This window comes from Myripristis murdjan, chromosome 24 (assembly GCF_902150065.1).
Source record: "Myripristis murdjan chromosome 24, fMyrMur1.1, whole genome shotgun sequence".
Taxonomy (NCBI): Eukaryota; Metazoa; Chordata; class Actinopteri; order Holocentriformes; family Holocentridae; genus Myripristis; species Myripristis murdjan.
This window is the reverse complement of record NC_044003.1, coordinates 15,679,713-15,707,540: the sequence shown is the minus strand read 5'-3', so window position 1 is coordinate 15,707,540 and position 27,828 is coordinate 15,679,713. Positions and strand designations below refer to the sequence as shown.

At 40.8% G+C, this 27,828-nt stretch overlaps 1 protein-coding gene across 1 annotated transcript in view; it reads right to left on the bottom strand.

The window, feature by feature from the left end:
• ryr3 (ryanodine receptor 3) overlaps positions 1 to 27,828 on the bottom strand; it is a 136,831-nt gene that overhangs the window by 62,167 nt on the left and 46,836 nt on the right. The window contains exons 16-41 of the mRNA XM_030047858.1: positions 26,214 to 26,349; positions 24,115 to 24,210; positions 23,877 to 23,995; positions 22,574 to 22,707; positions 21,523 to 21,764; positions 20,086 to 20,278; positions 19,178 to 19,394; positions 18,794 to 18,898; positions 16,844 to 16,947; positions 16,218 to 16,301; positions 15,890 to 16,049; positions 15,334 to 15,478; positions 14,620 to 14,825; positions 14,300 to 14,474; positions 13,586 to 13,794; positions 12,201 to 12,364; positions 11,565 to 11,613; positions 11,324 to 11,484; positions 10,422 to 10,584; positions 8,732 to 8,818; positions 8,274 to 8,500; positions 7,655 to 7,867; positions 6,132 to 6,741; positions 5,307 to 5,507; positions 2,955 to 3,057; positions 2,104 to 2,238 (exon numbers count right to left, since the gene is read on the bottom strand). Coding sequence (XP_029903718.1) covers positions 2,104 to 2,238; positions 2,955 to 3,057; positions 5,307 to 5,507; positions 6,132 to 6,741; positions 7,655 to 7,867; positions 8,274 to 8,500; positions 8,732 to 8,818; positions 10,422 to 10,584; positions 11,324 to 11,484; positions 11,565 to 11,613; positions 12,201 to 12,364; positions 13,586 to 13,794; positions 14,300 to 14,474; positions 14,620 to 14,825; positions 15,334 to 15,478; positions 15,890 to 16,049; positions 16,218 to 16,301; positions 16,844 to 16,947; positions 18,794 to 18,898; positions 19,178 to 19,394; positions 20,086 to 20,278; positions 21,523 to 21,764; positions 22,574 to 22,707; positions 23,877 to 23,995; positions 24,115 to 24,210; positions 26,214 to 26,349 — 4,438 coding nt within the window. The remainder of the gene's footprint in view (positions 1 to 2,103; positions 2,239 to 2,954; positions 3,058 to 5,306; positions 5,508 to 6,131; positions 6,742 to 7,654; positions 7,868 to 8,273; positions 8,501 to 8,731; positions 8,819 to 10,421; positions 10,585 to 11,323; positions 11,485 to 11,564; positions 11,614 to 12,200; positions 12,365 to 13,585; positions 13,795 to 14,299; positions 14,475 to 14,619; positions 14,826 to 15,333; positions 15,479 to 15,889; positions 16,050 to 16,217; positions 16,302 to 16,843; positions 16,948 to 18,793; positions 18,899 to 19,177; positions 19,395 to 20,085; positions 20,279 to 21,522; positions 21,765 to 22,573; positions 22,708 to 23,876; positions 23,996 to 24,114; positions 24,211 to 26,213; positions 26,350 to 27,828) is intronic.

Sequence of the window (27,828 nt, the reverse complement as noted above, 5' to 3'; positions counted from 1 at the left end):
AGGCCTAAAATATTGCACAAACTGTTATTCTGCAAATAATTTACACACCCATCTAGATTAGATTGGTTACCTGATCCCTGAATATGCAACAAGTTTAAACCCAAAATACTTTGCTGCACTGACTGTGACATTACACTCACTGTTAATAAAAATCCACCCTCAACAACACTGAAATTTATAGTTATAACATTAAAGATTCCAATCAATATTTGTGAAGATAAAACACTCACTGCTTAAGAGTATGACGCCAAGAGAACTAAGACTCATCTGTCACCACCAGACAAAACTTGGATCTGCTCCACTTACAATGAAAAGGAAACTGACATTTACCACATTGTATTAGCTATTACACAGAAGTACTATGAGCTATGCTGTTCCATTATGGAAATTTCTGAAATCACCCGGCTGCAGCGTCCACACAGCTGGTTAGGTCCAGGCAGCGGGCACTGTAACAGTCCATTTTGGACCGTGTTTAGCTTATATTGGTTTGTGTTTGCAATGCAGAGTGAACTTTCCACTCAATTTATTCCTAAAGCCTTGTACAGGCCTGCTAAGACTTTTGAATGTGATTTGTGAAGATTCAAATGTGTCATTGAAATGCATAACCAACAACTCTGACATTGATAAAGAGCAAAAATGTCCCCATAATTTTGATTTAGGTTTTTAGATAGAGTACAAATCAACTTTATTTCCTAGTGTCGTTATCAATTCTTATTATAATTGTGAAAGGTATGGTTATAATCACATTTTCAATCTCTGTCAACTACGTTTGGAGCTGCACAAGACATCACACAGACTAGGGGTGCTGCACACATTTCTGCTAGCAGAGCTGTGAAACTAATTCTCCAGTTTCTTTGTCGCCATATACAAATTACATTACTTCTAAAATGCCAAGTTTTAGTCCAGTACAGATCCTTTCAACAGTGAGACCTCCTTTTACAAAAGAACTGACTGAAAAACCTCTGCAGTATTTATGATACTGAGTAATTAACTTAAAAATGAAGATTTTTTTTATATATAATCCTGAAATCAATATAACACATTTTGAAACAGTAAGACGATTAACAGAACACAAAGTAAAAACACTAAACTGTCAAATGGCATATTGTTTAAGTCTATGTTTAAAATCATTAAACACAGACTTAAACAATCATTGTTATTATCAGATAATCCAAAAGTTATGGTAAACTTAGGTGCATTTTTGAATAATATTTGTTGTACTTTAGCCTTGCAATGTGCCATCATTTTGTTACTGCTGAATGTCCTGTTTGTGCTCCATAACACTGTATCACTAAAATGTTCAAAATGTCTATCAGAGTCATCTTAAATCACATCATCTGTCCACTTGTAAAGTTTTTCAATAATGCAAGGTAGGGGTGGGAGTCTGGAGCGAGGCATTAAAATTTATGGCAGTTACTGTCTTGTTATTTCAGGACTCACTATCAGCAAAGGACAGCAGAAGAGAATACTGAGAACACTAACCTCAGGTTGGCACAACTTCCTTTGTCAAGTTGTTGCTGGGGAGTTTCTTGCACTTCAGAATGGATAAACTACAACCTCCATCATTTCATTAAACTGAGACTTAAATATCTTTCTCATATTAGTTTGAAGCAGTTTCCACAATTCTTCTAGTATGTATTTTGCAGCTTGCCATAACATTATACTGTGAGAATGTCATGCTCAGTTGAACTGACTGAACTCTGCCACCTCCTGCTCATCAGCACATCACCGTGTGCCAGATGTTTGCTGGGCTGATATGAGTTGTTTACTTCAGCGTGTTAATTAACGAATTGTTTTCCCTTTTTGATGTTGATGCTTTGGTTGCCATTTTGTGCTAATTTCCGAAAGCCTTAGGGTAACAATGTGTCTGAATGTGCTTTCAACACCCTGGGAGCCATCAAACATGGTTGATGAAATTAGCTGAAAATTCCATGCCGTGAGTTGTCATGTTTTCCTTTTTCTTTTAGATCTATTGTGCCACAGTGCAATTTTGAATAAAGAGTCTTTCTTTGCTCCTTCTATTTAATACAATAGCACAATATTATTTGAGAAAACCGGCACCTGTCTGGCTGGCAGGCTATTTCCCTCTTAAGGGTTACTTACTGGGAGCAGCCTGTTCCTGTTCAGTGGGTTCTTCCACTGCCTTCTGACGTGGACCCTTGATCTTGTAGAGCAGAGCAAGGAGACGACCTTTAATCGAGGTATCCTGCTCCTCCTCCTCCTCCTCGACTGGAATTCCTGCAGGAGGAAACACATTTCTGTCACTCAGTAGCTCAACAAGTCAAAACTACCTGTATGAGGGAGAGAGTGAGCTGGACAAAGTTTCATTTTCTGGTGACTTATCCACAATATTTTTGCCTTAAATATTAGAAAATCAAAGCAGAAGCGAAACCATGTTAAAGGTGTTACGTATCAATGTATCACTGTCAAAATAATTGTGATTCCTTGGCATAATTACTGTAAACAAATGAAGATAAAAAATGTTATTTGTAATCTCTATCTCACATAAATGGTTTTAGCACTCCATCTTTTAAAATTAGGTCCAAGTTCCCATAAACCCCAATGTCTGCTATCACAAAATGATGCTCCTTCTTCAAGCTTTATCTTTAATAAAAAAAACAGTCAGTGATTTTTTTTACTGGCCTTTCTCTCCTTCCATCCTCTGCCTTGCAAAATGCTTTTGTACTTTTGTGCTGTAAAAAATGCACCATCTTTCTGTTTTGTGCCCTAATGCAATTTCCCTTTGACCCATAAAGCAAAATGCAACATTTGGCATCTATAAATCAAGGAGAGTAGTGGGAAAAGTTTAGATTATTGTCTCAATTATGCTTTTTAATGTATATTTGTGTGAGAGGTTCTGTTTTCATTAACTTTTTGTGTTAGCAAATACCTTCAATGAATCTAGTATATACAGTATAAACATGAAATGAAACATTTGTATGCAATTTCTATACCACAGTGCAGTCGCAGCTCTTCATGGAAACCATTGAGCTCATCTTGGATCTCCTCAGGACAGGGACAGTCCTCCCCTGCACTGAAAGTCAAGAGGATGTTGATCTGCAGGACAAAGATAGAAAGAATAATGAGGTAAGAAGAGGTAAGAAAAAGAGAAAGGGAATAAAAAGTAATAGAAAAAAAGCAAAAAATGGATAAATAAGGAGAAAAAGAATGAAAAGAAAAAAGAGAGGAAAACACAAGTCTGCAAACTCATGAAAAGAACAAATGGAAGAATGATGGCAAATGACGGGTGAACTGAGAGCGATGGAAAGAGAGTGGTAACTGCAGCATTATTATTCTGAGTCACACTCAGCAGCAGATTTACTTTTGCTGCCTCCTGCGGTGGACTAAAACACATATGGGGTTTTCAGACAGCATCTGTTTGATCAATGCAGATAGAAACAGTCTGGGGCGTTTTACATCTAGTTTGTGTGGAGAGATGAAAATTAAAAACTAAAAAAGTAATTCCAAAGCCACAGAAATAGCTTTAATCATGAGGTATTATAAAAAGTTGCACATCTGCAGTGCCTGCTGTATGTCACCAGATACTATAAAACAGACTAAATATAAATGAAACATTTTCTCAGGCCAATTGGACTGAGAATCCAGTTCAGGCGGATGTCTATTTCTGGCAGAGCTTCTTAATAAACCATGGGAGTAACATGGAGCAGTGCTCAAGAATATCGCCTAGAGTATACACCTGCTGCTGACCACTACACTATTTTGCAGAGATCTGAGTCTACCTTTGGGGCTATATTGATCTGCATGGTTTTGCTGCTCATGGGAAGTACATATGAGCATTAAAGCGCGGGGAGGTGGAAATGTCTGGTTTGCTGTGAGATGCTGCAGTGTTGTACTGAGCACAACAGCAATTCATCTGGCTACAAACAGAATGAAAATGATTGGGACTCTCTAGCTGCTGGGCAGGAAGAATGATGTTCTCTCTCTCCTCTGGCTCTGAGACCCACAGAGAGAAATGGACGTTAAATGGAGCCTAGTCATTAGGTATGAGGATCTGAGCCACTGGCACTCCAGTGTGCTGATGCAATTATAACACACTGAGCTGAAAAACGCTGAAAGCATGCAATGTGGGGGCGAGGACAACTGAGAACTACGAATCCAGTTTAGTATGTGTTATAGTGAGCGACTGAACCATGTTCACAGCACTGATTATCTAATCTCAGAATTTCAACCAATGTTTCAGTTGTTTTTATGATATTCATCCAATAAGGACAATAGAAAGCAAGGGACAAATAAAGTGGGAGATGCCTTTGAGCAAAGTATGGAGGAAATATTAACTTAATAAATATTATTAATAAACTTTAAGAAATAATCTTATGATTATTATTTTTATCATTATTATTATTATTTTTGATATAATACAAAGGTGCACTGGCATGCAGAGAATTTAAACAGACTGAATGCTGGACATACAGAGGTGTTATAGCCACAAAGTTTTTCATCTCAAAAATAAGAGGAGAGCTTATAAATGTCAAAAAAGGGTCATAATACAGTATGTCCAAACTGACACAATACTGATCATTTCCCTGATCACAAGGCACAGTAAACCTACCTCTGACCTCTCAAGAGGATCAGAAAGGGCAGATTAATCCAACATCTGTTGTGACGACATCTAAGTCCTCACGGGGGTATTTTTGTCTGGGGAAGTTCAGATACCACAGGCATCTGTCTTCTGATTTCACTGAGAGTTTCTAATAGCATCAAACTGGTATTTTTGGATGTCTAAATGGGTCATGACTTTATTTGAATTCAACTATAACACTATTTAAGACTTTTAAACTACTGTTTTGGCTACCTGCACTGAACTTGAAGTGAACTTGAAGACTAACCTCTAAATTAGTGGATTGATGTTGTGTTCCCTGAGGCCTTCACAATGTATAGTTGTACACTTACTTGAACAGAAAACCACTTTAGATAAATTTCCCCTTTGGGAGTAATAAAGCTTTTATAATCTTAAATGCCAACTATTTGGCTCTAACTGGATGGTTGGCTCACTAAATTCAATTTAGTTTCATATATGGCCAAACTTTCCCTATGGGGTAATAGCTGCAAAGACAGTTGAAGAACAACCAAAAACCTCAAGTTATCCAGAGAACTTAAAAATCCTGTGCATCCATCAATGCCTCAAGTCAATGAAGTGATGGGCTCATTTTGTCCAAAGTCTCTAGAGAACATGGAAGGTTCTGGCATATTTTGGGCAACATAATGCCTCAAAGAGTTTGCATATTTACTACATCTTCAGAGAGATGTAAACAACTGACAATCTACCGTTCAGTTCAGTGCAGTACCTGTTCCTGTGGAGGTGAACGAAACTCTTTGGTCTTCTTGGCAGTGACAGCAGCAGACATGTTGAGGGCCTGCATCAGCTCATTGTAACGGAACTTCTGGTTATACTGCAGCTTGGCCACAAAACTGTCAGAGAACGACACGATGGCCTCGATGCGGTGCTTCAGCTCACAGTCACAGAAGTAGTGCAGAAGCTCACACATCTAGACAGAACACAGAGATTTTGTGTTGCCATATTTTCATGTCACATGTTGTTTTATGTGCGTGCCGATTGTAAGGCAAATAACTAACAAGGCCATTTTTTTACCTTCTACATTTTAAGACACTAAAAGGTATTGATTAAGCAAGGAATTACTGTAGATTTGAGGTTGTATTTTGTTGTCTCTCTCTCTCTCTGTTAAATGTGAACCAGACATCACAAATAACTGCTGTTTCTCATGGATTTTTTGTCAACCAAAATACAGCATTCCTTTTCCTTTACATATATATGCAAGCTCTGTTTATGAAAATTTAATGTTGATAGCATTGTAGAGTTTCACTTTCTTTATCACCTATACCACATTAGTATTCTTTCACTACACTTTGCATTGCATTAATGCAGTAACTTCAAAGTAAGAGAAAAGGCATGAAAGATCTGAAATGCAGACAAATTGGCAATTACCATACCAAATTGGAGGACTGCAAACAAGATGAGCAAAATTAAAAATGAATGAATATTTGCATACAAATTGATGGATTTAGTTAGTTTTAAACAACTATTTTCAGTGTCTTCAAAACCGACTGTTAAAATGTGTGTGTGAATGTTTATGAAATTGTTCTCCCATCACCTGGCGTTTGACGGACTCAGGCAGCGACTTCTCAAGCAGACCCTTAATAGGTGGTTTACTCTCCTTCGTCTCCTCCTCCCCAGCCTCCACAGCCTTCCCTTCATTGCTGCTCACCTCTTCCTTCTCCCCCACCACAGCCACCTCCTCGCCCTTCCCCTCCTCTGCCTCCTGAGCCTCCCCAAACACGTTGGGGTCGATCAGCAGGAGGATCAGCCTCACCTCATCGCTACTTAGGACTCCCATGATCAAAAGGGTCCCAATCAACTTGAGGATGGGGACAAACTGGAACTCCACATTGCCCCCTACCGGGTCTCGAATGTGGGTACCACCGCCCTGCACAGCCTCAGAGAGCATGCTGATGGCCTTCTCCTTCAGGATGCCCAGGGGAATCTCAGGGCTGTAGAGGTGCTGCTGGCGCTTGGTGCCAATAATGCCAACAGGGGAAAAGTTGACCCGCGGTTTGAGGGAGGTACTCAGCCCCACACCGGGCAGCGTGTGCCTCTTTGACTCATCTGGGAAAAGCTTGATGGAGCGCGTCTCGTCTGTCACAGGGATGATGAACTCATTGTTCATCATGAGTTGAGCCTCCTTTGCTGTCTCCAGGTGAATGCTGGCAATGACAGCAATCATCATTTAGCAATGGTGGCATTGACTTCTGCAACATTGTACTCACTGGGAAAATAAGCATTGCCGTATTGTAGGTCATCATTGTACTTTCAAAGGGACATTTTCTGAGTGTTCTTTCAAGAAGCAATAATAAAAATTTATACAGGCCCCAAGCAAAACATGATGATAATATAGCTACAGGATGTTTACTGGGTTGTTGATCAATATCTGTGACTCAACAATTACTTCAACAAGTGCTGAGATTTCTGGATCTCAAAACTCACTGTCTGGCCTGTACTCTCCATTTCCAATCAATAACCCCCCACACATTTTGAAGGCACTTGCTAAAACTCACTTTTTTAAATGTGAGTGTGGCTAGCCTGGTCCTAAAGCCAAAAAAGAATGGTATTACTATTACAAAATTATTATTACAAAAAAACTGCTGTGCCTGAAATTTGAAGAGACTTGAAAGAGATAAATTAGCTATGCTATTACAATTCTTACTGTTTGTCAGTAAAGGTTGATTGAGTTAACAGATTTCTCACTGACCCTTTAGAGTTAATTTCATCTCAACTTCACCTGAGACAGACATCCTTGGGATGAAGTTGGGAATTTGTTAATTTGTTAACATTGTTCTCTTCTATTTCGCCTTCTCTCTTTTTTCTTTTTTTTTTTTTTAAGATAAATAAGCCAAGTTACCAAATTGTAGGAAGGTGAACATGATACATAAAACTGCAAAAATATTTTCAAGTATTTTGTTCCATAATTACCATTTCAAGCATTCTCTAGGTGCTAAAATAACAAATTATTCTCATCTCAACTACTTGCAACATGTTCAAGGCTGAATGTAAGCCTGATCTTTAAACTTTAAATTGTGTTACATTACAAGATTTTGTGTGAAAATACAACCAACACACCTGATCAAGACGTTATAGAATCCCTCTCTGAGCATTCCAGAGAGGTACTGGTTGTCGATGGTGTAGAGGAGCTGTGATTGGTCCAAGTGGCTGCAGAGGGCATGGGCCACTCGGGTGTTTCCCAGGGCACAGAGGGCGCAGTAGAGCTTCAGCGTGTGGTAGTGGAACTTCCTCAAGTCTTCAGTCTCAGACAACTCCAGGATGTCCATGCACCTGGACAAAATGTTAAGGACAGAGGAAGGAATGAGGAAGGTAGGGATCAAAATGGGTAGCTCTCAAAGTAAGTGGGTGCATAGTGCTTCAGATATTCAGTGGCAAAAGAAGACCAATGGTAAACTTTGAAAAATGTCACCGACATTGCATATTCCAGTAGAAATGCTGATGAAAAACATTTAATATACACAATGTTCACCTGTTGCAGGTAGCAGAGGAGTCACACATTATTTAATGTATGTTTTTGTTAGTGTATAAAGTTATTTTGTACTAATGCGCACAGTGGCTGAATTACCATGAATTACAAATTACCATGGTAACAAGAAGGCATTTTTATCATTAGAGTTCATAGATCTAAAACTCTCTCTACGCTTGTCTACATGCCATTCACATATTGCTCTCAGACCTGTTCTCCTCTGGTATATGTACGGCCATCATCTGCAGCGGCTCCAGACACTGCACCACCCAGCCGTGTCTTTCACTGACCCGGGCCGTCTCCACAGTGAGGAAGGTGTTGGGCATCCGGCTCCACAACACCGCCACTATTGTCTGGACATCCAGCCTTGGCGGGCACTGTGGCACCGGGTTTCTGTGCTCACTCTTAAAGATGGCTGAAGAGAGTGGCATGGCATCCTGAGCACAGAGGAAAAACAAGGAAAGTAATCTTGTCAAATAGGGGTCCGTTGCCCAGTGTGTGTGTCTATTTGAGAGTCGGTGACAAAACAAAGTCTGAGAAGGCTCATGCTAATTACTCTACACATCACAATGATTTATTTAAACACTAAATTAGTTACTCACATCCACTCCAACAAATATTTTAATGTGCCAACAGCAGCAAATGTTATACTTGGAAAAACGACAAACCTTGATCTTGACAAACTCAAACTGGAAGAGGTTTGCACTTGTGGGACGTACAAACACGGCTGGGAACAGTTTGGTATTGGGCTCAACCTACAAACAAGACACAGAGCTCAGTCCACCTGTATCGATGTTTCCGTCCTTCCAGCAGCCAGTAAAATCTATTTTCATGGTAAACAAGAACATTTAACAATCCACCCAAAGAAAACAAAAGTGCAGTGATACTACTTGGAAGATATTAATAGAGAGTGACACCTGTCCCATGGTAAATACCAAACTGTAATGGGATCCAAAATCAGTGATAATTATGTGTCATACTTTTCCTGCAGCAGTAATACTCAGACCTGTGCTTGCCTTTCAAAGAAAGGGTCGCTCAATGCAGCTATTAAACAAATGTCAGAAAGCCATTTAACTTCTATGTCTATGCATTAGCTGGTGTTTTAAATGCTAATTCGATGCCTATCAGGCAGGTGTATCGATGGCAGCCATCAGAGAGCCCCAGGCATGCAGAGAGAGTGAGGGAGAGTGAGAGAGAGAGAGAGAGAGAGAGAGAGAGAGAGGAGAGTGATAGAGAGGGAGTGATGTCTAATGCAGTGGCAGGAAATAAGACTTTTCATCATGGTAAAAGCCTCTTGATTCTCTTAGAGGGACAATACCTCTTAAAAAAACACATTTGTGACTAATGCAAGGAGAAAGAGGAAAGGTGGAAGGGAAAAAGAAGCAAAGGGAGAGAGACTAGGAGGTGAAAGAAACACTGAAGAGAGATATTGTTAGGTGATAGAGGCTTCCCGCATTCACAATCATTCCAGCGTCTACTCAGGTATTTAGTATTATGAGAATTGAACACATGAGATCAGTGAGGCAAGAAGTGGATTACTGATTGGCTGTCTGTCTTTGTGTCAGTTGGCTGTGTTATGAGTCTCGGTTGAAAACAGATGAGATTTTGCAGTCAAATTGTATACGTGCCTTCCTCCAGGTCTAATTACTTTACCAAGTTGGAAGGTGAATTAGTCCTGTGTGTGCATGTTGGCAATGCAAATAGATTTCATCATTATTACTAAGATTCATACAATATTCATGGTGGTTCTCCATCACTAAATGTAATAATTAAGGATAATGGATGGAGCTGTGAAATGTGGTATTTCTACCACATATCAACACTAAATAAAATACTGATGTGATTATCTATTAGGGTTTACACCATTCAGTGAGGTGTGTTTCTGTAGGTGACATTCAGAGGCAAAGTTCATACTGCAGGCTTTCAATACCAAATTGCTGCCCATATCTGATTGCTTGGATGACTATTAATTTTCTATTTTGAGAAGTAACACTTATCTGAAACCAATATAAACACACACTGGAGTCAAAAAGACAGAGCATTAATAACAATAGAGGTCACATCCATTTTTCTTTCAAACTCATGTGCCTTTGAGTTATCACTGAATTGAGCCACCAGCCCACTTGCTTTAGTTCCGCCATGTCTTTCAAATGGCAGCATGCAGCAGGTACCTGCATCAAAGCGCTGTCTGAGTGATTTTCATATTGGACATCATGTAACTCAAAATTACGAATCATGAAAAATTATGAATGCAGGCCCTGATAATCAGCTGGGATCAATAATTGTCCATATACTGCAGCTCATGAGTGAGACTGTCCATGAACCTTTTTCCATTGGGCCCGTGTTATTATTATTCACCTGGTATGTGGTGGGCAGCTCTTTGCCATTGGCAGTGAAGGAGACCAGGCCAGAGCCAAGGTCGATCAGACAGCCGATCTCCAGGTCAGAGTTGGAGCGACTGGAGGCGGACGAACCAACTGCATCCGCACCACACACCATGTAGCAGTTACTTCTCTGGACACTGCAACAAAACAAGATCAAAGATGACCTTGAATTATGACTCAGAACAAAGTGGAAAATAGGCTACAAGAATTTCTATGCATAAACTCATCAAAAGATGATAGAAAATACAACAATCCTGTAACAAAGTTTGATCTCATCTTTTTTTGTGATGCCACATTTATTATTGGTGACAGTTGCCTCATTCAGATTCTAAATGAAGTTCTCCTTTTTGATTGATTTACTTCTCTGATTACTAAAACAAAAGTGTATGGTTGTACAGATTAGAATTAAGTGCTTTATTTACAAAACATGCAAAGCAATTTCAGATTGAAAGTACTGCCTCATGTGCAATGCACAATAGTGCAAAAGAATAGATGATGGCACTATCAACATGAATAAGGGTTTTAAAATCAAGTTGTTTGACAGTTACGGTGTTGCAAGAAGTAGCACAGGAATTTGCACCAAGAAGCTGACAATTGTATGGCAGGATCGCAATCATAATATGTTCCTATGATTTCTATGTTCATGTAATTTGTAAGCTGACCACATTACATGGTTCCAAATGTAATCCGGATGTAATATTTCATGACTTTTCCATTTCTTTCCTTAACTAAGCCAAAGGTGGAGTGCTTCTATGACCTAACATTTTTCTTCTTTCTAGGTTTGTTAAAACTGTTTTTGCCCTAAAAAACTCTCACAATTCCACGATATTAAAGAAATACCAGTCTGAATCCTGATATGAAAAGTTAGATGCTTGCCTCTCATGGACCCGGCCCCGCTCGTCTCCAAGAGTAACAGTGACTGTTCGCGTCTTGTTGAGGCTGAAGTTCTTGCTATAGTAATGATAGTCAGGTGTGACCCAGCCCACCCACACTGTGGCAGGATCCTGTCCAGCGAACACTCTCACCGAGTGGTAGTACTGCCATAGAAAACAAATTACAAACACTCACTCAATATTTCAGATATCTTTTCTATCTTTGAAAATTTAGGTGCACTTACAGTTGTGATGCTCCCATAGTCAATACTTCCATCTTCTTTTGGAGGGTGGCTGCAGAGACAAGAACATTTTATTTATTTATTTATTTTATTTTATTTAACAGGGACAATACAAAAAACAATGTATCAAGTTATAAAACATGAAACCGTTGCATTGTATAAGGGGTTTATAGCCGAGGCTAGTTTGCGACCCCAGTCCCTTGTTGGGCCTTTCTATACAAGTATCTACAATACGTAGTTAAAAATAATCAATTACACCAAGGCATGCATGAAGTTCTAATCTGTGCGGATACAAAAGCCGTGACAAAAGCAATAACATTTCCTAGATTACAAATGTACAAAATTACAGTGCCAAATTACAGTCATAAAAGCTGTGTCATCACCAATTTAAAATATGCCAATTAGTGTTCGCACATTTGGTTGGATTTCAACCAGAGTTTAACCTTGACGAAAGGTTTCATGGTCAACAATGCAATAATAGAAATCACAGGTTTTTTATTCCTCTTTTATTTGCCAGATGAAGCAATTAAGAACAAATTGAGATAGAGTAGTCAAATTGATCATTCCAACACTGCTATCGGAGAAATAATTGTTTAAGAAATCAATTCAAATAATCTACAGCTGTAAAGCCGGTCTAACCTGAGCTTGTGCGATTCTTCCAGTAACATGTCAGTGGAGTAAAACTCCACAGGCATGCTCAGCCTACAGTACACCAAGTCGTTGTTGCTGTTTTGGGTACCAAACGTCTTATGGGAGACCTTGAGACAGGGGGGGCTGTCTATTGTCCCGTCAATCCTTGTTACCTGAGGAAGTAACAACCAGGCACCACGATCAACACCAAAAACACTCTTCACATCGGCTACACTGAGGCATGGGGAAATGCAATGATTGGTCATATTCAAACTGAGGTCTTAATCAGGTTAAGATGCAGCTTTGATATTCAGCAATTTAGGACCACCATCATAAATAAACCAATTAAAACTATTTTTTTCCAACCTGTGGTAACACTTCCTTTGGTTAAATCATATGGATGGTCAACAGAATACCACTTGATATTTAAGCTAAACATCAACAAGAGTTCAGTAGAATATCAATAAGTCAGAAATTACATTTCAGAGACATGTCTGTGAAGCGTTATCATGGATCCCACCAGAGTCCTGGACACACCCACCAGCGCTGTGATGAGTCATAAAATGTGTTAGCCTGTTGCCAGTTCACTAAAACAGGCTGGCTATAGGCCTTCACTCAAACATAACCCTAACCTTAACCCTGTGGGCTGATTTTGCCCATAACTGTGGTGGGTTTCATAATAATGCAGCAGGCATCCAGCTACAATGTCAACTAGGCCTGCATGTTTGTTATAATTCAGCAAACACATATAACAGAATTTCAATAGATTTGTCAATATATTGTTGAACTATTATGTATGGCTTGTTGATATTCTGCTAAAATCTATTTGATATTTCACTTTTATATCATTTGGCATTTTGTTGAACATCTATTGGGGACTATCCAAAGACAGTGTGACCAAGTCTGTTATCAAAAATCTCATGTGTAAATATCACAACAGTTAAAGTCAAGCCTCCAACATGATCACAATATTGATATTGAGGTATATTATTTTGTCCATGTTGTAATTCAATTTATATGATTAATTAAGATTAACCTTATTTATCAATACTTTAGATATCCAAAAAGACCAATTTATACAACAGGACATTTCAATAAAATATGATGTGGTACAAATATGAAGCGAAGTAAATATAAATTCATTGTAAAACAACACTGGCCACAGTTTATGATTGGCTACATCAATAAAGGTTAAATAAAAGATGTTTGGATTATATGCGCATAATATGATTCCTACTCTGAGGATGAACTGCTTTTCAACATATATTAATACAAGCAAAATGCAATTGTCCTCACTGCCCGTATTCTTTGTGTTTGTCCCACAAAAAAAAACACAGTGTGCCCAACAGGAAAATGTTTGCATAATGCTTACGTCTTGGCACTGTCTTGTTTACCTCAATATGTGCATGGTCTGTAGGTATGTTCACAAAGGTAGGCAGGCGCTTGCTGAACCACATGGTGACATCTCGTTTCATGTTGACAGCGAAGGGCTCAAAACCTTCCTGGAGGCCACACATGGTGTAGTACTTAAAAGTACTGGCGTCCTTGCCCAGGTTCATACGTCCTATCTGGGACATGCCCAGACTACACACAGGGATGAAGCCTGGTGGGGGGTGGGGGGTGTTGGGGTTTTGAGTTACAACAGAGGAAAAGGACAAAAAACAGCATGTGTGTGCATGTGTGGGTGTGTGCATGTGTATGAGGGTTCGACATTAAAGAATGTTCATACCCTTTTAAGTGATTCCTTGTGCAAGTGAATTGTTTTTTGCAAATTAATTAGTGAGTACTGCTCTGAATGAATGCATTTGCGTGTGTGTGTGTGTATGCACATATGGCATAATCCCCTGATCATATATAATGTAGTCATTTGAATCACATTTCGGACAACTGTATGCGACATGCCATCTTCTGTTCTGAGGATGGGTTCATTTGCAGCATAACTCCCCAGTGTCACAAATTAGTATTCAATTGCAACATCGTTAGATTTGTTTGGTAGTTTACTGTCTGCTGCATAACTGGCTGTCAAACAAAACCCACTCATATCTCTAGAGATTCTGAACAGAATACACACGTAAGTTAGCTGTACAGTTAACTGGACGAGTCCTCACCGTCCTCGGTCTCAAAGTCGGCAAAGCAAAGTTCTGAGCCCTTGTTGGTGATTAGGAGCTCCCCGTTCAGGGTGAAGATCATGGACTTGTCCTCCATGTTAATCATGCAACCAACCACGTCACCCTTGTGCCACGACCGCCCAAAATAACGGCTGCCCGCATGCATCCGTCGACCCTAAGAAAACAAACAAACAAACAAAAAAACTCAAGAGATTAGAATATCAATATGTAGCAGGTAACAGGTATCAGGAATAAGATGTTTGTTATGATGGCTGCCACTAAAATGGTACAGTGCAAGATGTCCTAAAAGAGATGGTTACCTTGTAGCCATCAAAGACATAGGCCTGGTCATCCTCTCCCAGTTCCACATCGGGTCTGCAGCCCGGCCTGGCCCAGCCGACCCTCATATCCCCTCCAGTCAGGGCTTCAAACTCAAAGTACCACTTCCCTGTCTTCACCGCATATGTCTGCTCCACACGGAAGAAGCGTATGGTCTCAAGACTTTGATCATCCACCACATGGACAGCTAGGGGTGAGGGAGAGAGGGTAATTTCATAAAAAAAATACATAGAGAAAAACAACTGGTACCAATGTGAACCAAAAGTCAACCAAGGCAGGGAGAGTTTATATCAGGCTAATAGAGTATTGATTTTCAGGTGGACAAACAACATAAAATTCTGCTTCACATTATACTCCTCACTGTAAGATACTGTAAAGTAGCCATCTATGGCTGCTGCCTGCATGATTTTGTGTATTTAGGACCTATATATCTTTCTGTTATCAGCTGAAAACTTCTCCCAAAGTTGTTCAGATGCATTTTTTTGTTGTTGTTGTTGTTGTTGTTGTTCATATTGAACCTTCACGTAATTTAAGCTTCAGTAGCTGTACTGGGCCTCTTGCTCACTGCCATTTTATTAAGTTGCCCAGTAGGTTGTTTTGACAGGTGTCACTGGCTACAGGATCTAAAGTCTCCTATACCACCAAAGGCAGAGTTAGAAAGATGTGTCATAAAAGCAGTGTTAAACTGCTCTCACCCTCTTGGTCTGGGGGGTCAATGTCATATCCATATCCAACCAGGGTCCTGATGGCCTCTCTCAGACTGTCTCTATTAGACTTCTTCGTGCGCTCATCAAGTAAAGCATATGGCACCAGGCGAGGATTACGCCTGCTCTTCAAATCCTGACGAAAACAGAGAAAATACATCTATACCATAGAGTACAAATGTAAGTACAATCAAGGCACACACATACATACAACATATATATTTATATATTTTCACCTACGCTGCTCAGTTTTATTTGAACAAACAGTCATATACATTCATATACATTCACCTAAATCTACATATTAAATTGTTGCAACAGGTCATAAAAGGCCATTAATAGTGTATAGTTATAGTGGCACAGTGTATTGATTGATAGATTCATCATTCATTTTCCAAGCTGCTTATCCTAATTAGGGTCGCGGAGTAGTAGAAGCCAATCCCAGCGCTGTCCTAAGTAGGAAAAGCAGCTTGGAAAATTAATACAATGAATGAACAGTGTATTGATTAGAACCACGGGTCCCCTTTCAAAACATGAGGTATTTTACCTGCTGGATGCCATAGGTCCATCCTTGTTTAATCCTGTCCTTGGCCCACACATTGTGGGCATTCTCGGCCAGTTTATCAACCAGAACCTCCTGACCTGGAGTAAGTTTCACGTCAGAAAGATCCAGTGGCGTAGGCTTATAACCATTAGACATCATGTAGCTGAAAACAACACAACATAATGGGGATGACGATACATAATCATGGTTCTTGAAATAGTGCAACAATTAATGTCCTGAATGTCAAGTTCCCATTTCCTGTGACATCTAGATGTACTGATCCCCCACCATGTCATGTAAGATAAAAATTTTAACAAGATGTCTGCCATACTCTTTGGGAAGTTTGATTTTCTTCAGATCATCCTCAGCGTGAACGTTGACCTGGGCAACATGGCATCCAAGGGCCAACAGGGTTCTGAAAGAGAGAAAAGAGAGACACAGAGAAAGAAGGATCATAACTTATATCAACACTTAAGCCCCATTACAATTTGCCAGATGAATATGTTCCAGCCTTGCATCAGCAGAATTCATCGAGCAACTGCTGCATTTTTAACACAGCTCATTAGACATCAATAGATCTCACTCAATCAATACAGTTACACTGAGATCATTAGCCATTTTTTTGGCTGTGTCTTCCTTTACAGTTGGGACTCCAACTTCAACATTATGTAATTGACAGACTGCATACCTGATCGAAGCTTCCTGTAACAGGAAGTTGCTTCGTTGAGCCAAGCCTAATGTTTTTACAGTGGGGTGACTCAGTGGTTGGCTCAAATAAGCTTGGGAATCAAGATTTCTTAAAAATCAATACTGGAATTCACTCAAGAGATGCAAGTCATTACAAGTTCAGCTTTAATCTTAGCCTAAACTGCTCTCCCACAGCATTCAGTGGAGACTGGAGCAGTGGCAATTCTATGAATAGGTAATTTGATTATATAGCAAACTGCCCGCCCTTACTTAAGTGTTTCACTGGACATCTGCAGGTTGTAATTCCTTTCTGTTTCGGGCAACTTGGTGAAATCCACAAGGCAAGGGTGCTGCCTTTTGTTGTCATCACGAACCTGAAGAAAGAACAGACTGACATCATTACAGTTCATTTGCGATCAAAAACTCTGGTGAGCTAAATCTTGAGCCTGACCTTTCCATCCATCCTCCATCCTTTCTTTCTTTCTTTCTTTCTTTCTTTCTTTCTTTCTTTCTTTCTTTCTTCCTTCCTTCCTGTCAGTCTTTCTATCTATCCATCAAATCATCCAAAATAAATTTTGCATAAATGACAAACAGACATGAAAGACAAGTGTGACAAAGTGTTGCTCAGCAGTAACAAAAATTAAAACTGTACTGCAGCTGAACCTTTTGCAGTGGAATGTGACAGATGTGTTATTGTTCATTTTCCCGCTGAATAATTTGAGCCTCAGGTGTTGACGTTTTAATGAAGCAAAGATAAGCTCAATTCAGCTCAGAGGAGAGAGACATAGTGGCACAAGCCACAGCTGTCTGAAAAAGCGTTGAACCAAGAGGAATATGCCACTGTGCCTGGACTCCCAATCAGATACTGCCAAGGAAGCTTTCTCTCATAATGGACTTTCCTTTGCTGTTCACAAAAGTTAGGATAAGCACGCAGCACAAAATGTATGAGGAGTACATAATTAGTTTGAGGCACCTGGACACAAAACACTGAAGGAATATCCAAGTTTATCAAGCTTATCCTCAGAAGTTCCAGCCACGTATGTGCCACTTGTCCCAAGACGCTCTCGTCTCAGGTTAGGAAGGTCACTTTGTCTTGTTAAAGCAAAATTAAATGCTGAGCAGCTGTTGGTACCTAAATATTGTCCTTAATAAATGATAAGGCCTAGGTTCCCCCTTGAGTGGTGCTTTCTCCCAGCCTTAATTAATCTGGATGTCATACTCTTGGAAGACGAGACGCTCATTAAGTTTGTCAAACGGCTACAGTGGTGATGGCCTCAGTGGGAAATGATTCTGTGATAACCACTACAGTACAAAAGAGCCACGGTGTGTGAGCAGACTGTTAATCGTGTGTCTGCTCTGCAGTGAACAGGCAAGAGAAAGAAATGGCAGGAGGGAGACACAGAGAAAGAGAGATGAGGAAGGAAGGGACTCAGATCTCATGAGATGTACTGTACACTAATTGCAGTTTGCCATCTTTTCCTGAACCACAACTTGGAGTTTCAATCTTCACAGTAAGCAGTTTCTCATTTGACAAACAAGCATAATAATGAGTTAGGATCAACGAGTGTGTCCTCACTAGGTTTGACTGAACAAACTGTCTCTGAAAGCTGATACTGATTGAAACAGATGATTGATTATGTGCCAATATTCAATATGTCTGTGTTTGACCATTTTTATGCCATACAATTAGAAGTACTCACTGTTTCTTCCATACGTCCATACTACTTGTCAGCATGTAAATGCCTCTCAAACAGCATTTAGACCACATAACTGTAAACCTTACATCACCACCCATCACCACCTCCCTTCCAATGGGAGAGAAAACTCTGCAGTGTATCACTGCCATTGTGAAAAAAAAAATTGAATAAGTAAATGATTAAATAAAATGTGAACAGGTTACAGGTTTTACGGACAGTTTTTTAGTAGCTGTGGTCAAAGAGCAAACTCGATCTTATTATCAGGCGACAACACTGACTGGCTGACATTTGTTATTTAATTAAAGGCCAACATTGAGTCCATATATTGACAAACCGATACATCAGCCTAACCCTAGTCCTGACTTCTGGCATGTGGTTGTACAGTGACTGAAATATTTAGATTAATGGGTCATTAACATGTATTACACTGGAAAGGGAAGGAGTTGATCTTTGTCAGTCAGTGTTTCCTAATATCCTCAGGGGGATCTTGTATGTTGAATTTGGTGAAGGGTAGCAGGTTTACCTTGCCGTAGGTCCAGCCCAGTTCAATCTTGTTCATCCCCCACAGTTCATGGATGTTTTCTGCCAGCTTGTCCCGGACGTTGTCCAGGTGAGGGGGAAGAACAATCTGGAGGGAGATGAAGGGAACAGATGGTTTGGTCGGACGATGCTGAGATGCCCACAAGCCAACAACTGAAAACAGTATACCCTTTTTCCCCTGACTATGTAATTCTTAGATTCCTGGGGATCATTATAAGTTTCACCTTCCTTTGGTAATGCAATGGCAGCTGCAGTAGTCATCCTGCAACTATCCTGCATTAGAGCAGCAGGAGCAACTGTAAACAATTCTTTCTTGAATATTATCAAACAGTTTTGATCCCTGTGGTACTGGAGGTGGTGCCCTCACCTGGCTGGTGTCAACAGGAGTGGGGATGAAGGAGGCCTGAGAGAGGAACTGGGTGGTGCCCAGCAGGTCGCGGATCCCCTCATGGTCCCTCTTATACTCCTTCACTGCCTCTACACGCATCTTCTCCTTGGGCAGCAGCGCCTCGTAGCAAGGAGAGTAACCCGCCGGTGGCAGGAACTTGAAATCTCCATGGCGACCGCCCAACAGAAAACGGACCCTGAGATGAGATTTAATTGGGAAATCTTTGAAATCTTTGAACCCTTTTTAAAATGTGAAAGATACAAAACACAATAATTCCTTTGATTCTACTTTTAATCACATTTATTACAGATTACAATTTTGCAGGCGCTCCATAAGCACTGCATCAGAGACTGACCAGTTTAAGAGTCATGAGTCATGAATGTTATCAGATCCAAATCGCACAGCCTTGACTGATATATATTTAAAGTTCTGAAAACACTGAGTATGTTGGTTAAAAAAAGAGTAATGATTAGCACAGAAACCATCACCAACACATCTCTAAACTGTTGCTGATTCTTGCTGTACTGTATTTTATTTATGTGCATTGATGATTTTTTGCATGTATTTATTTTAATTTAAAGAAGCTGGTGTGAACTCTACACTTGTCACGGTGCCCTACATGGAGAATGACCTTAAGTAATAATATTCTGATATTTATGTAGCTCTGCAAACTCTGCTACTCCTTTCTGACAAAATTTTATACTATACATCATAATACCTAGCATGAAACTGATGTAAGTTGATGATATGATAAGATGATATGATCTTATAAAGCCAAAAATCACAAATTAATGTTTTTGTAAAAACTGATATTTTACCTACAAAAAAGCAGTTCCTTCAGAAAACCCCTTTATTTTCACCCCCTAATTATAAACGGAGAGCCTTACTTGACACCTGCCGAGAAGCTGACAACAGGGAAGAAGAATCCATCGGTGTTGAAGTCCTCAAACATGCCCTGAACAGGTTGGCCATTGATCCTGAAGGACATGCTGGGGGCGCCCAGATCCAGACAACAGCTGACCACATCATCTGAGTTCAGCAGGTGCTGGTTAATGGAGGCCACCGCCCGGGGGACTCGGCCTAGACAGTAGAGCGGGTAGAGAGAGCGAGAGAGGAAGAGAGGGAGGATGGATGGCTGTTACAACTGCAAAGTCATTGGCTATGTAGGGCAGGATGATGGGTGAGAGGGAGCAGAGGGGAGCAGTTTGGTAGTGAGATAGGTGATGAGCATTTTAGCAGAAAGAAATCGAGGAGGGAAGGTGACGGGTCTTTAAGCGGATCAGAGAGGAAAGAGAGGGTGGATACAGGTGTGAGGCTTTTAGCGAGACAGGAGAGAGGATGGTGTATTGAAGGAACTTAGCAGAGAGTGGAAGCAAGGGAGCGGGAGGGGGAAGGGAGAAAAGGGGTATGTTAGGTGGAGGCTGGATGGAGATTTTTATGTCACTGTCAGCGCTGTGACTTTGCCCTTGACTAAGCAGAAAATCAAAACAGCAACCTAGAGGCTGGACAGCAGGCTCTAGTAAATTCTGTGGGGACTCAGTCCTTTCACGTCCTCAAGACTTTCTCTTCATGTATAAAACTTCACTCATCAGGAGTCTGTATAGAACAATGACTAAATTATAGCAGTTTGCTCATGTTGCATCAATCATGTATTAGGAAGATGCCTACAGTTGATCTTAGAGGTGGATTTGCCCCATCCAGCATCTATTTGTTTGTTTGTTTGTTTGTTTTTCAGCATGATATCTAAAAAAGATATGAACAGATTGCCATGAAACTTGGTGGAAAGGCTGGTTATGGGGTGAGCAAGAACTGATTAACTTTTCACACTGATTTCCCAAAGGGGGTTGTGGTAGTGGGTGTGGCATCACATAAAAATGCATGTAACTTTCTAACAGATTCATGCAACACCATAGAACTTACACTCTTTGGCCAATCTGGGGAATGGCTTCTCATAAAAACACATTATTTTCAAAGACTGATGAAACATAATAAAACTTTTTCACAATGATTGGCTGAAGGGGGTGTGGCATGGGTGTGATTCCCTTTTGGTGAATATCCAACATGTGGAACTGTAATATCTATTACATAGTGTTAGTGCTTTAGTACTTTGTAGTTTGTGTTTAATTTTATTCTATGTAGGGACAAGAGATGTGGGGTATGACAAATAGTGCATTATACTACTTGCAATTACAATCTCACCTAGCTCCATTTGCATCAGTAATTCTCTCCATTTTCTTCCATCTTTAAATGTCTAGTCCTTTACTCCTTAAACCTCATGCAATATATGAGTACACATGTAGTTCTGTCCTTGCAAAAATGCCAACCTGACCAAAGGTGGAGTCCATCGAAGCTGTAGGAATACAGATCATCCCCCACACCATTGCCTCCCCATCCCTCTCCTCCTCCAGGGTAGGGAGCGTAGCCTTTGGTGTTGGCCCAGCCTACCCTCAGGTGGGTTGGCTCACCCGTTACAAAGTGGTCCACCTGGTCAATCATCAGCTCAAAGTACCACTTCTTATACTGAGCCGAACCCTCGGCCACACCCAGGAAGATGTTGGGCCTCATACTGAATGTGAAAATGACAAAGGTGAATTACACTGCAGGCAAGTACGCTTGGTATTAAGGCTGGGAGCGGCTACGATGAAACAATGAAACAAGTAGTAAAAACCTTTAAGCTTTTTTTTTCAAGTCATTCTAAAAAATGGCACTGGAGTGCAAGGTGCAAGTGCAAGAACCAGCAACCATAGGCTGGAGAAAATGAATGAAGATTGTACTGCCATCATTAAATGCAAACTCTAGCAAGTGGATTATGTTGCATTAATGGCAGCCTGCTGGACTTCCAATTTCCCCACCCCTACTTGATACTTGTTGTATACCCAGATTTGGCCTGAAAGCTTCATGGATCTTCTGTGACTGTATGTATTTGCGTTAATACAAACATTTCTTGCAGATAGAGCTGCTCTGTTTGGCAAAAATAATCCCATTGCTCTCAGTTAGTAAATATTACATGAGACGTTTGGAGTGAAACTAAACTTAATCCGTTGTGACATTATCATAAGGAAAATGTGAATAGCCAGGTATATGAAGTCACATTTATTTTTTTTAATGATGTATATAACTTCATATTTATAACAAATAAAACGTCATGGCGTTTTAGTGTGTGGCTGGCACTGCAGTGTTTGGTTTACTGCAACACATGACGTCAAATAGTGGCTGGTGTGTGTTTTGTGTTAAATCCTGCTCAGTAGAAACCACAGTCTACACAAAACTCTCCTCAGTCATGACAGCTTGATAAACACTTCCAAATCATTGCTTTAAGGATGTTGCAACAGTTACTCTAACATGAACGCACTATCCTTTTCCGTATTTCTTTACCTTTGAACATCATTGACCAATCGGGTTTGAAGGAGCAGATCCCTCTTCGGAAGCAGGTTGTCACAAATCAGATTCTGATTTGATCTTACTGCCACCCCATTACAAACACAGAGTGAACACAGGACATCTAGAATCTGAAAGAGAGAGAGAAAGAAAGAAAGAAAGAAAGAAAGAAAGAAAGAAAGACAGAAAGAAAGAAACATAACTGAAACATAAACAAACACATTTTTCATTCAATCCTCAATTCATGGTACATTCCTTGCTGACATCAAATCATCAAGTCTTATTTTTCATCAAAGTAAACAGCTACTCATGACATTCTGGACAGGGAGAAATCAGCACTTGTTGTGTATAGACTGGCATAATGGGCCTTCAACTTTACAGGGCCACAGGATTCCACCTGCCACTCATTATCGACAGCTGTTGTTTACGAGGATTCCCTTGCCTGCCCAAGTACCATTTGCAGTGCAAATATTGAGAGACTGTGAAATTTTAACAGTGTATGTAAAACACATAGCTGAAATGTCATCAAAAACAACAGAGTCACCTGATATGCAGCACGCTGACAGCAGCCACAATCACAGCCATGACAAGGATTTAGATAAACTGTTTTGAAGTCTAAAAGATGCAGGTACAGTATAGCCCCATAAGCATGACCTTGGTTTAACAGTGATTTAGGCTTCATGAACTAACATGAGTTGCACTACTTAAATCCTTACTCAAGCCTGAACGCCTGTGTGTTAAGTTTAGCTTTGTTGTTTTCACCCAGAGGAGAGAGGATTTGCTGGCGCAAACAGAGGGAAATGCCTGTCACTCCAGTCAATGTCAGTTTTTTCTGTTGAGAGCCATAAAAAGCAAGGAACTGGTGTGATGAGAGAACATCATGTACTTAATGTATAACACGCAACATGTGTTGGAAACTCACTAAAAATTCACTAAAATAACTTAGATAAAACTGTAAAAGGTTACGGTTAAAATCACACCATTATCACGCTGTTATTACAAGTCATTAGATGTCCCGAGGTAATATTATCTGCATAATAGTAAAACTAAAGTGTGTTGGTAAGTGAAAGGTATATTAGAAAGCTTGTCATGTGTAGATGTTTGTATGTCGATTTTTTTACTCATACTCACTGAGGTGCACACATGTACAAACTACCTAGTACAACCAATTTGCTTCTGTTGAATGCTGAGAAGCTCCACTACAGCATCATGAGGCTTAAGGCACACACCCGACCACAGGATTCACGACAATCACCTTTCAGTCAAAGAAAATCTTGTTTGCCACCCTATTTTTGCTCACCTTATGGTTACGTCCGTGCTTATAGAGCAGGGAGATGATGGACTTGATGTGCCCTCTCTGGATGATGTTCAAAGCCTCTGGGCTTTCAATCAAGATGCAGTGCAGGACTTCCAGAATTCCTAGGTGGTCAAAGATGATATGCATCATTTTATCAGATCATGTCCACATGGAACAGTCCACATCTGAGCTGCAGATGCCAACTTTTGATCAGAGGTATGGGCATTATCTCCCACAATACCTGAGGAGGATTCCAGTCTCTCCAGCTTGCTAACCAACCAGTCCAAGTTACGGGAGAATTGGGTGCAGTTGTTCCTGTTCCCACGGATCAGAGAAGCTACACAAAAGGTGAAAATATAAATAAGATTTAGTTAAGGGATGGATGGTGAGGCTGAAGCAGTTAAATCATATCTAGGCAGATGGCTGGTGGGTGAGTGGAACTCCTGCTGTTAAAATGATAGATCAAACTAAAGCACATTGCTGAATATTACTGAAGTCACAGGCTATCTTGAGATTTGTACTTACAACTGCATAAGTAGAACCACCCAACAACTTTTATGAAGTTTCTATGTAAAAAAAAAAAAAAAAAAAATTAAAAAGTTTAAATAAAACCATGGTGAAGCTATGTGCTCTATAAAAGGTTGAGGTGCATTCCCTCATGGCCTATCTCTGTCACAGTGGTGACATTAAGAAGTCTCCTCATTACTTTACCGTCTCATTTTTCACCATTAGGATCCAGGGACACTGGACTGATAATGCCCGTGAAACAATTTAACACCACATTGTGCCACAGGAATACTGATGGGTGTCTAATCTCCCTTAATTCTGCCCTTTCAGGAAAGCTATCCGTCAATACTATCACATGGATAGAGAGCCACACTGTGAAGCAAGGGCAAGGATATTCACTGTGAATGATGTGAATGTGGAATTAACAGTCAGACGAAGAGAGTAACGTGTGGATGTGAAGGCTGCAGAGAAAGATTGAATGAACACACAGGTCTTGGGAGACTGGGCCCTTGGTGAACTTGCCCGAAAAGTGATGAGAACAAAAACACTAACATCATTCAAGTGTCTCCAGCACATCATCAGTTTAGAGTTCCATGTGAACACTCTGTATAGTCATACGCTATACAGAGTGGTAGTGTGAAACTAGCACCATGTAAAGCAAAAACACTGATCTTTTAGTTATAAAAAGTGTGTGGCCTGTACATTTAACAAGCTACAAAAATGTGATGTATTCCTCCAAACAGATTGCTGGCGCTCAAGAGGAGAGGAGAGGAGAGGAGAAGAGAGGAGAGGAGGTCGGGACAAACAAGACTGCTGCCCAATTCATCATGCAAAACCCTTTCCACCAGACTGCCATGGCATCCTCGGGGGCGACCCTTGTGTTGGTTAGCAGCAGGAATTCTGAAGTGTTCTCAGTGGAATGTTTATGTGGGTTTTGTGAGTGTGAGGGTGACTGTGAGTGTGAGTGTGTGTGTGTGTGTGTGTGTGTGTGTGTGTGTGTGTGTGTGTGTGTGCGTGCTCAAGTGCAAGCCAGGGACACAATGATGGGTATAAGGTCAGTCAAGGTGAGTCAAGGGGACACTGTGGAATGGAAGGCTCCAAAGCCTTAGCAATTGAGATTCAATACGGGCCTTCTGAGAGCAGGCCAGTGCCAGTAACAGTGACAACTGACATCTTGTTAGTGAAGCTATCTTGACTTGGAATACACAGCCGATTGCTCGATATCACATCACCATTCCTCCACGAGAAAGATCTAGTAGGGGGAAGCAGGAAAGCAGGGCAGATCGTGGAAAAAGAACATGAGAAATGTATTTATTTTTGCATTGACTCTCTTTCTTGTTCTCCCTCTTTCTTCACTCTTTTGTTACAGATAATCACAAATAAGCTATTACCATCCGTGAACTCCTGATGAGGTGCAGAGGGAGGAGGAACAGGATGGAGGGAGTGTTTTGAGGTAGAAAGAAGAGGGGGAGATGAGAGGTGTGGCTGAAGGGGCGTCCCGGCAGCTCATCATATAAAGCACGTACCACGAAATAAGCCACCATGGCCTGGGTTTGAATCTGGCTCAGACCCTTTGCAGCATGTCATCCCCTCTCGCTGCACTGTCTTTCCTGTCTCTCTACACTGTGTCTGTCTAATAAAGAAGAAATGCCCAAAAAATCATCTATAAAAAAGAAGTGTGGTTAAAAGGAGAAGAGCAGGGTGGCAGCCGAGCCAAAAATCAAAGCTGGGTCAAGGGAAGATTAATACTGCATGTCTACGCAGGGTCAACAGATGATGGTCTTGACAGATGATGTGGATATTCCACGTGATCTGTTGCTCAAGTCTGCTTACCCAAGAGCTCATAGAGGAGATTGAGAATGTCCTTCCATGCCGCACCAGCCTCCTCCCCAGCCATCTCTCCAAAGTGTGCAGCGCTGTCGTACAGGTTCATCCGGTCGATGCACTTGGACACGAGGGTCAACATGCCCTGAGGAATACAAAATTATTACTTACATTCATCACCGTCACACCAAAAGTAGATACACTATGAGCACGTTTACATGCACACCTTATTCCTGTATTAACCGGAATATTCGCAATATTCCGGTTGCGCACGTGTCATGTAAACACGCACCGAACCCGATTAAGGTCATATTCCGGTTGGAGAGAATTCCGAATAAGCCCCCTGGAATATTCCTGTTCCAACCGGAATATTGGGGCATGTAACCACCTTAGTCGGAAAACTCCCCGAACCGGAATATTCAGTCATGACTGCGCATGCTCGACTCACAAGGCGTCTGTGGCGTCTTTGTTGCTATGGTTACCTGCAAGCGGGGAAAACGGCACGGCGGAGAGCAGCAAGAGCCAGGAGACTGCAGTCCACCTTCAGCTAATGAAAGACTTAAATATCACGGAGTATATCGATGGGAGAAAACATAGAAATAGCGACAGAAGAAGAAGAAAAAGAAGAAGAAGACGAGGAAGAAGACTTCTTCGCCTGATTTTCCGGCAGACCAGATGCCTATACGCGTACTGCTGCCCCCCGCGGCTGAAAGTCGCATTACGTCAGAGAGTGGAATACGCCGAAACACGGGGGCATGCCAAGTAACATGTAAACGGAATATTCCAGTTGCCGCGGCGCAGTTACCTTAACCGGAATATTGAGCCGAACCAGAATATGGTGTGCATGTAAACGTACTCTATATGGACCAAAGTATTGGGACACCTACTCATTACACCTACAGGAGTTTTTATGACATCCCGTTCTAAATCTCTAGGCATTGATATGGAGTTGGGTCACCCCTTTGAAGGGGAGGGCTTTCTATAAGATTTTGGAGTGTGTCTGTGGGAATTTTGCCCATTCATCCAGAGGAGCGTTTGTGAGGTCAGACAGTGATGTTGGATGAGAGGGCCTGGCATGCAATCTCTTTTCTAGTTCATCCCAAAGGTGTTGGATGAGGTTGAGATCAGGGCTCTGTGCAGGCCAGTCAAGTTCTTCCACACCAAACTCACCCAACCATGTCTTTATGGACCTTGCTTTGTGTATTGGGGAATAGTCATGCTGGAACAGAAAAAGGTTTTCCCCAAACTGTTCCCACAAAGTGGGAAGCATAAAATTGCTCTCTATAACGCTCTTTACAATGAACAATTCTTTCACAAATGTTTGTAAAGGCATACGGTATAGGTAGGTGCTTGATTTTATACACTTGTAGCAATGGGACTGAAAGAAACAACTGAATTTAATAATGATCAAATGATCAAAAGAAATGTGGCCCAATACTTTTGTCCATATAAATAAAAGTGCAACAGTGTGAAAGTGATTCCTCCATTGCCATTTCACTTCTTTGAAAATCTGCCATGGTGAGAAATTCTGAAAGCTCTAGCTCTGTTTGCACTGGTGGAAATTCAGCAGATTCCCTACCAAATCTACCCTGGTGACTTACTGTCTCAAATGTAGTTCAGAGAT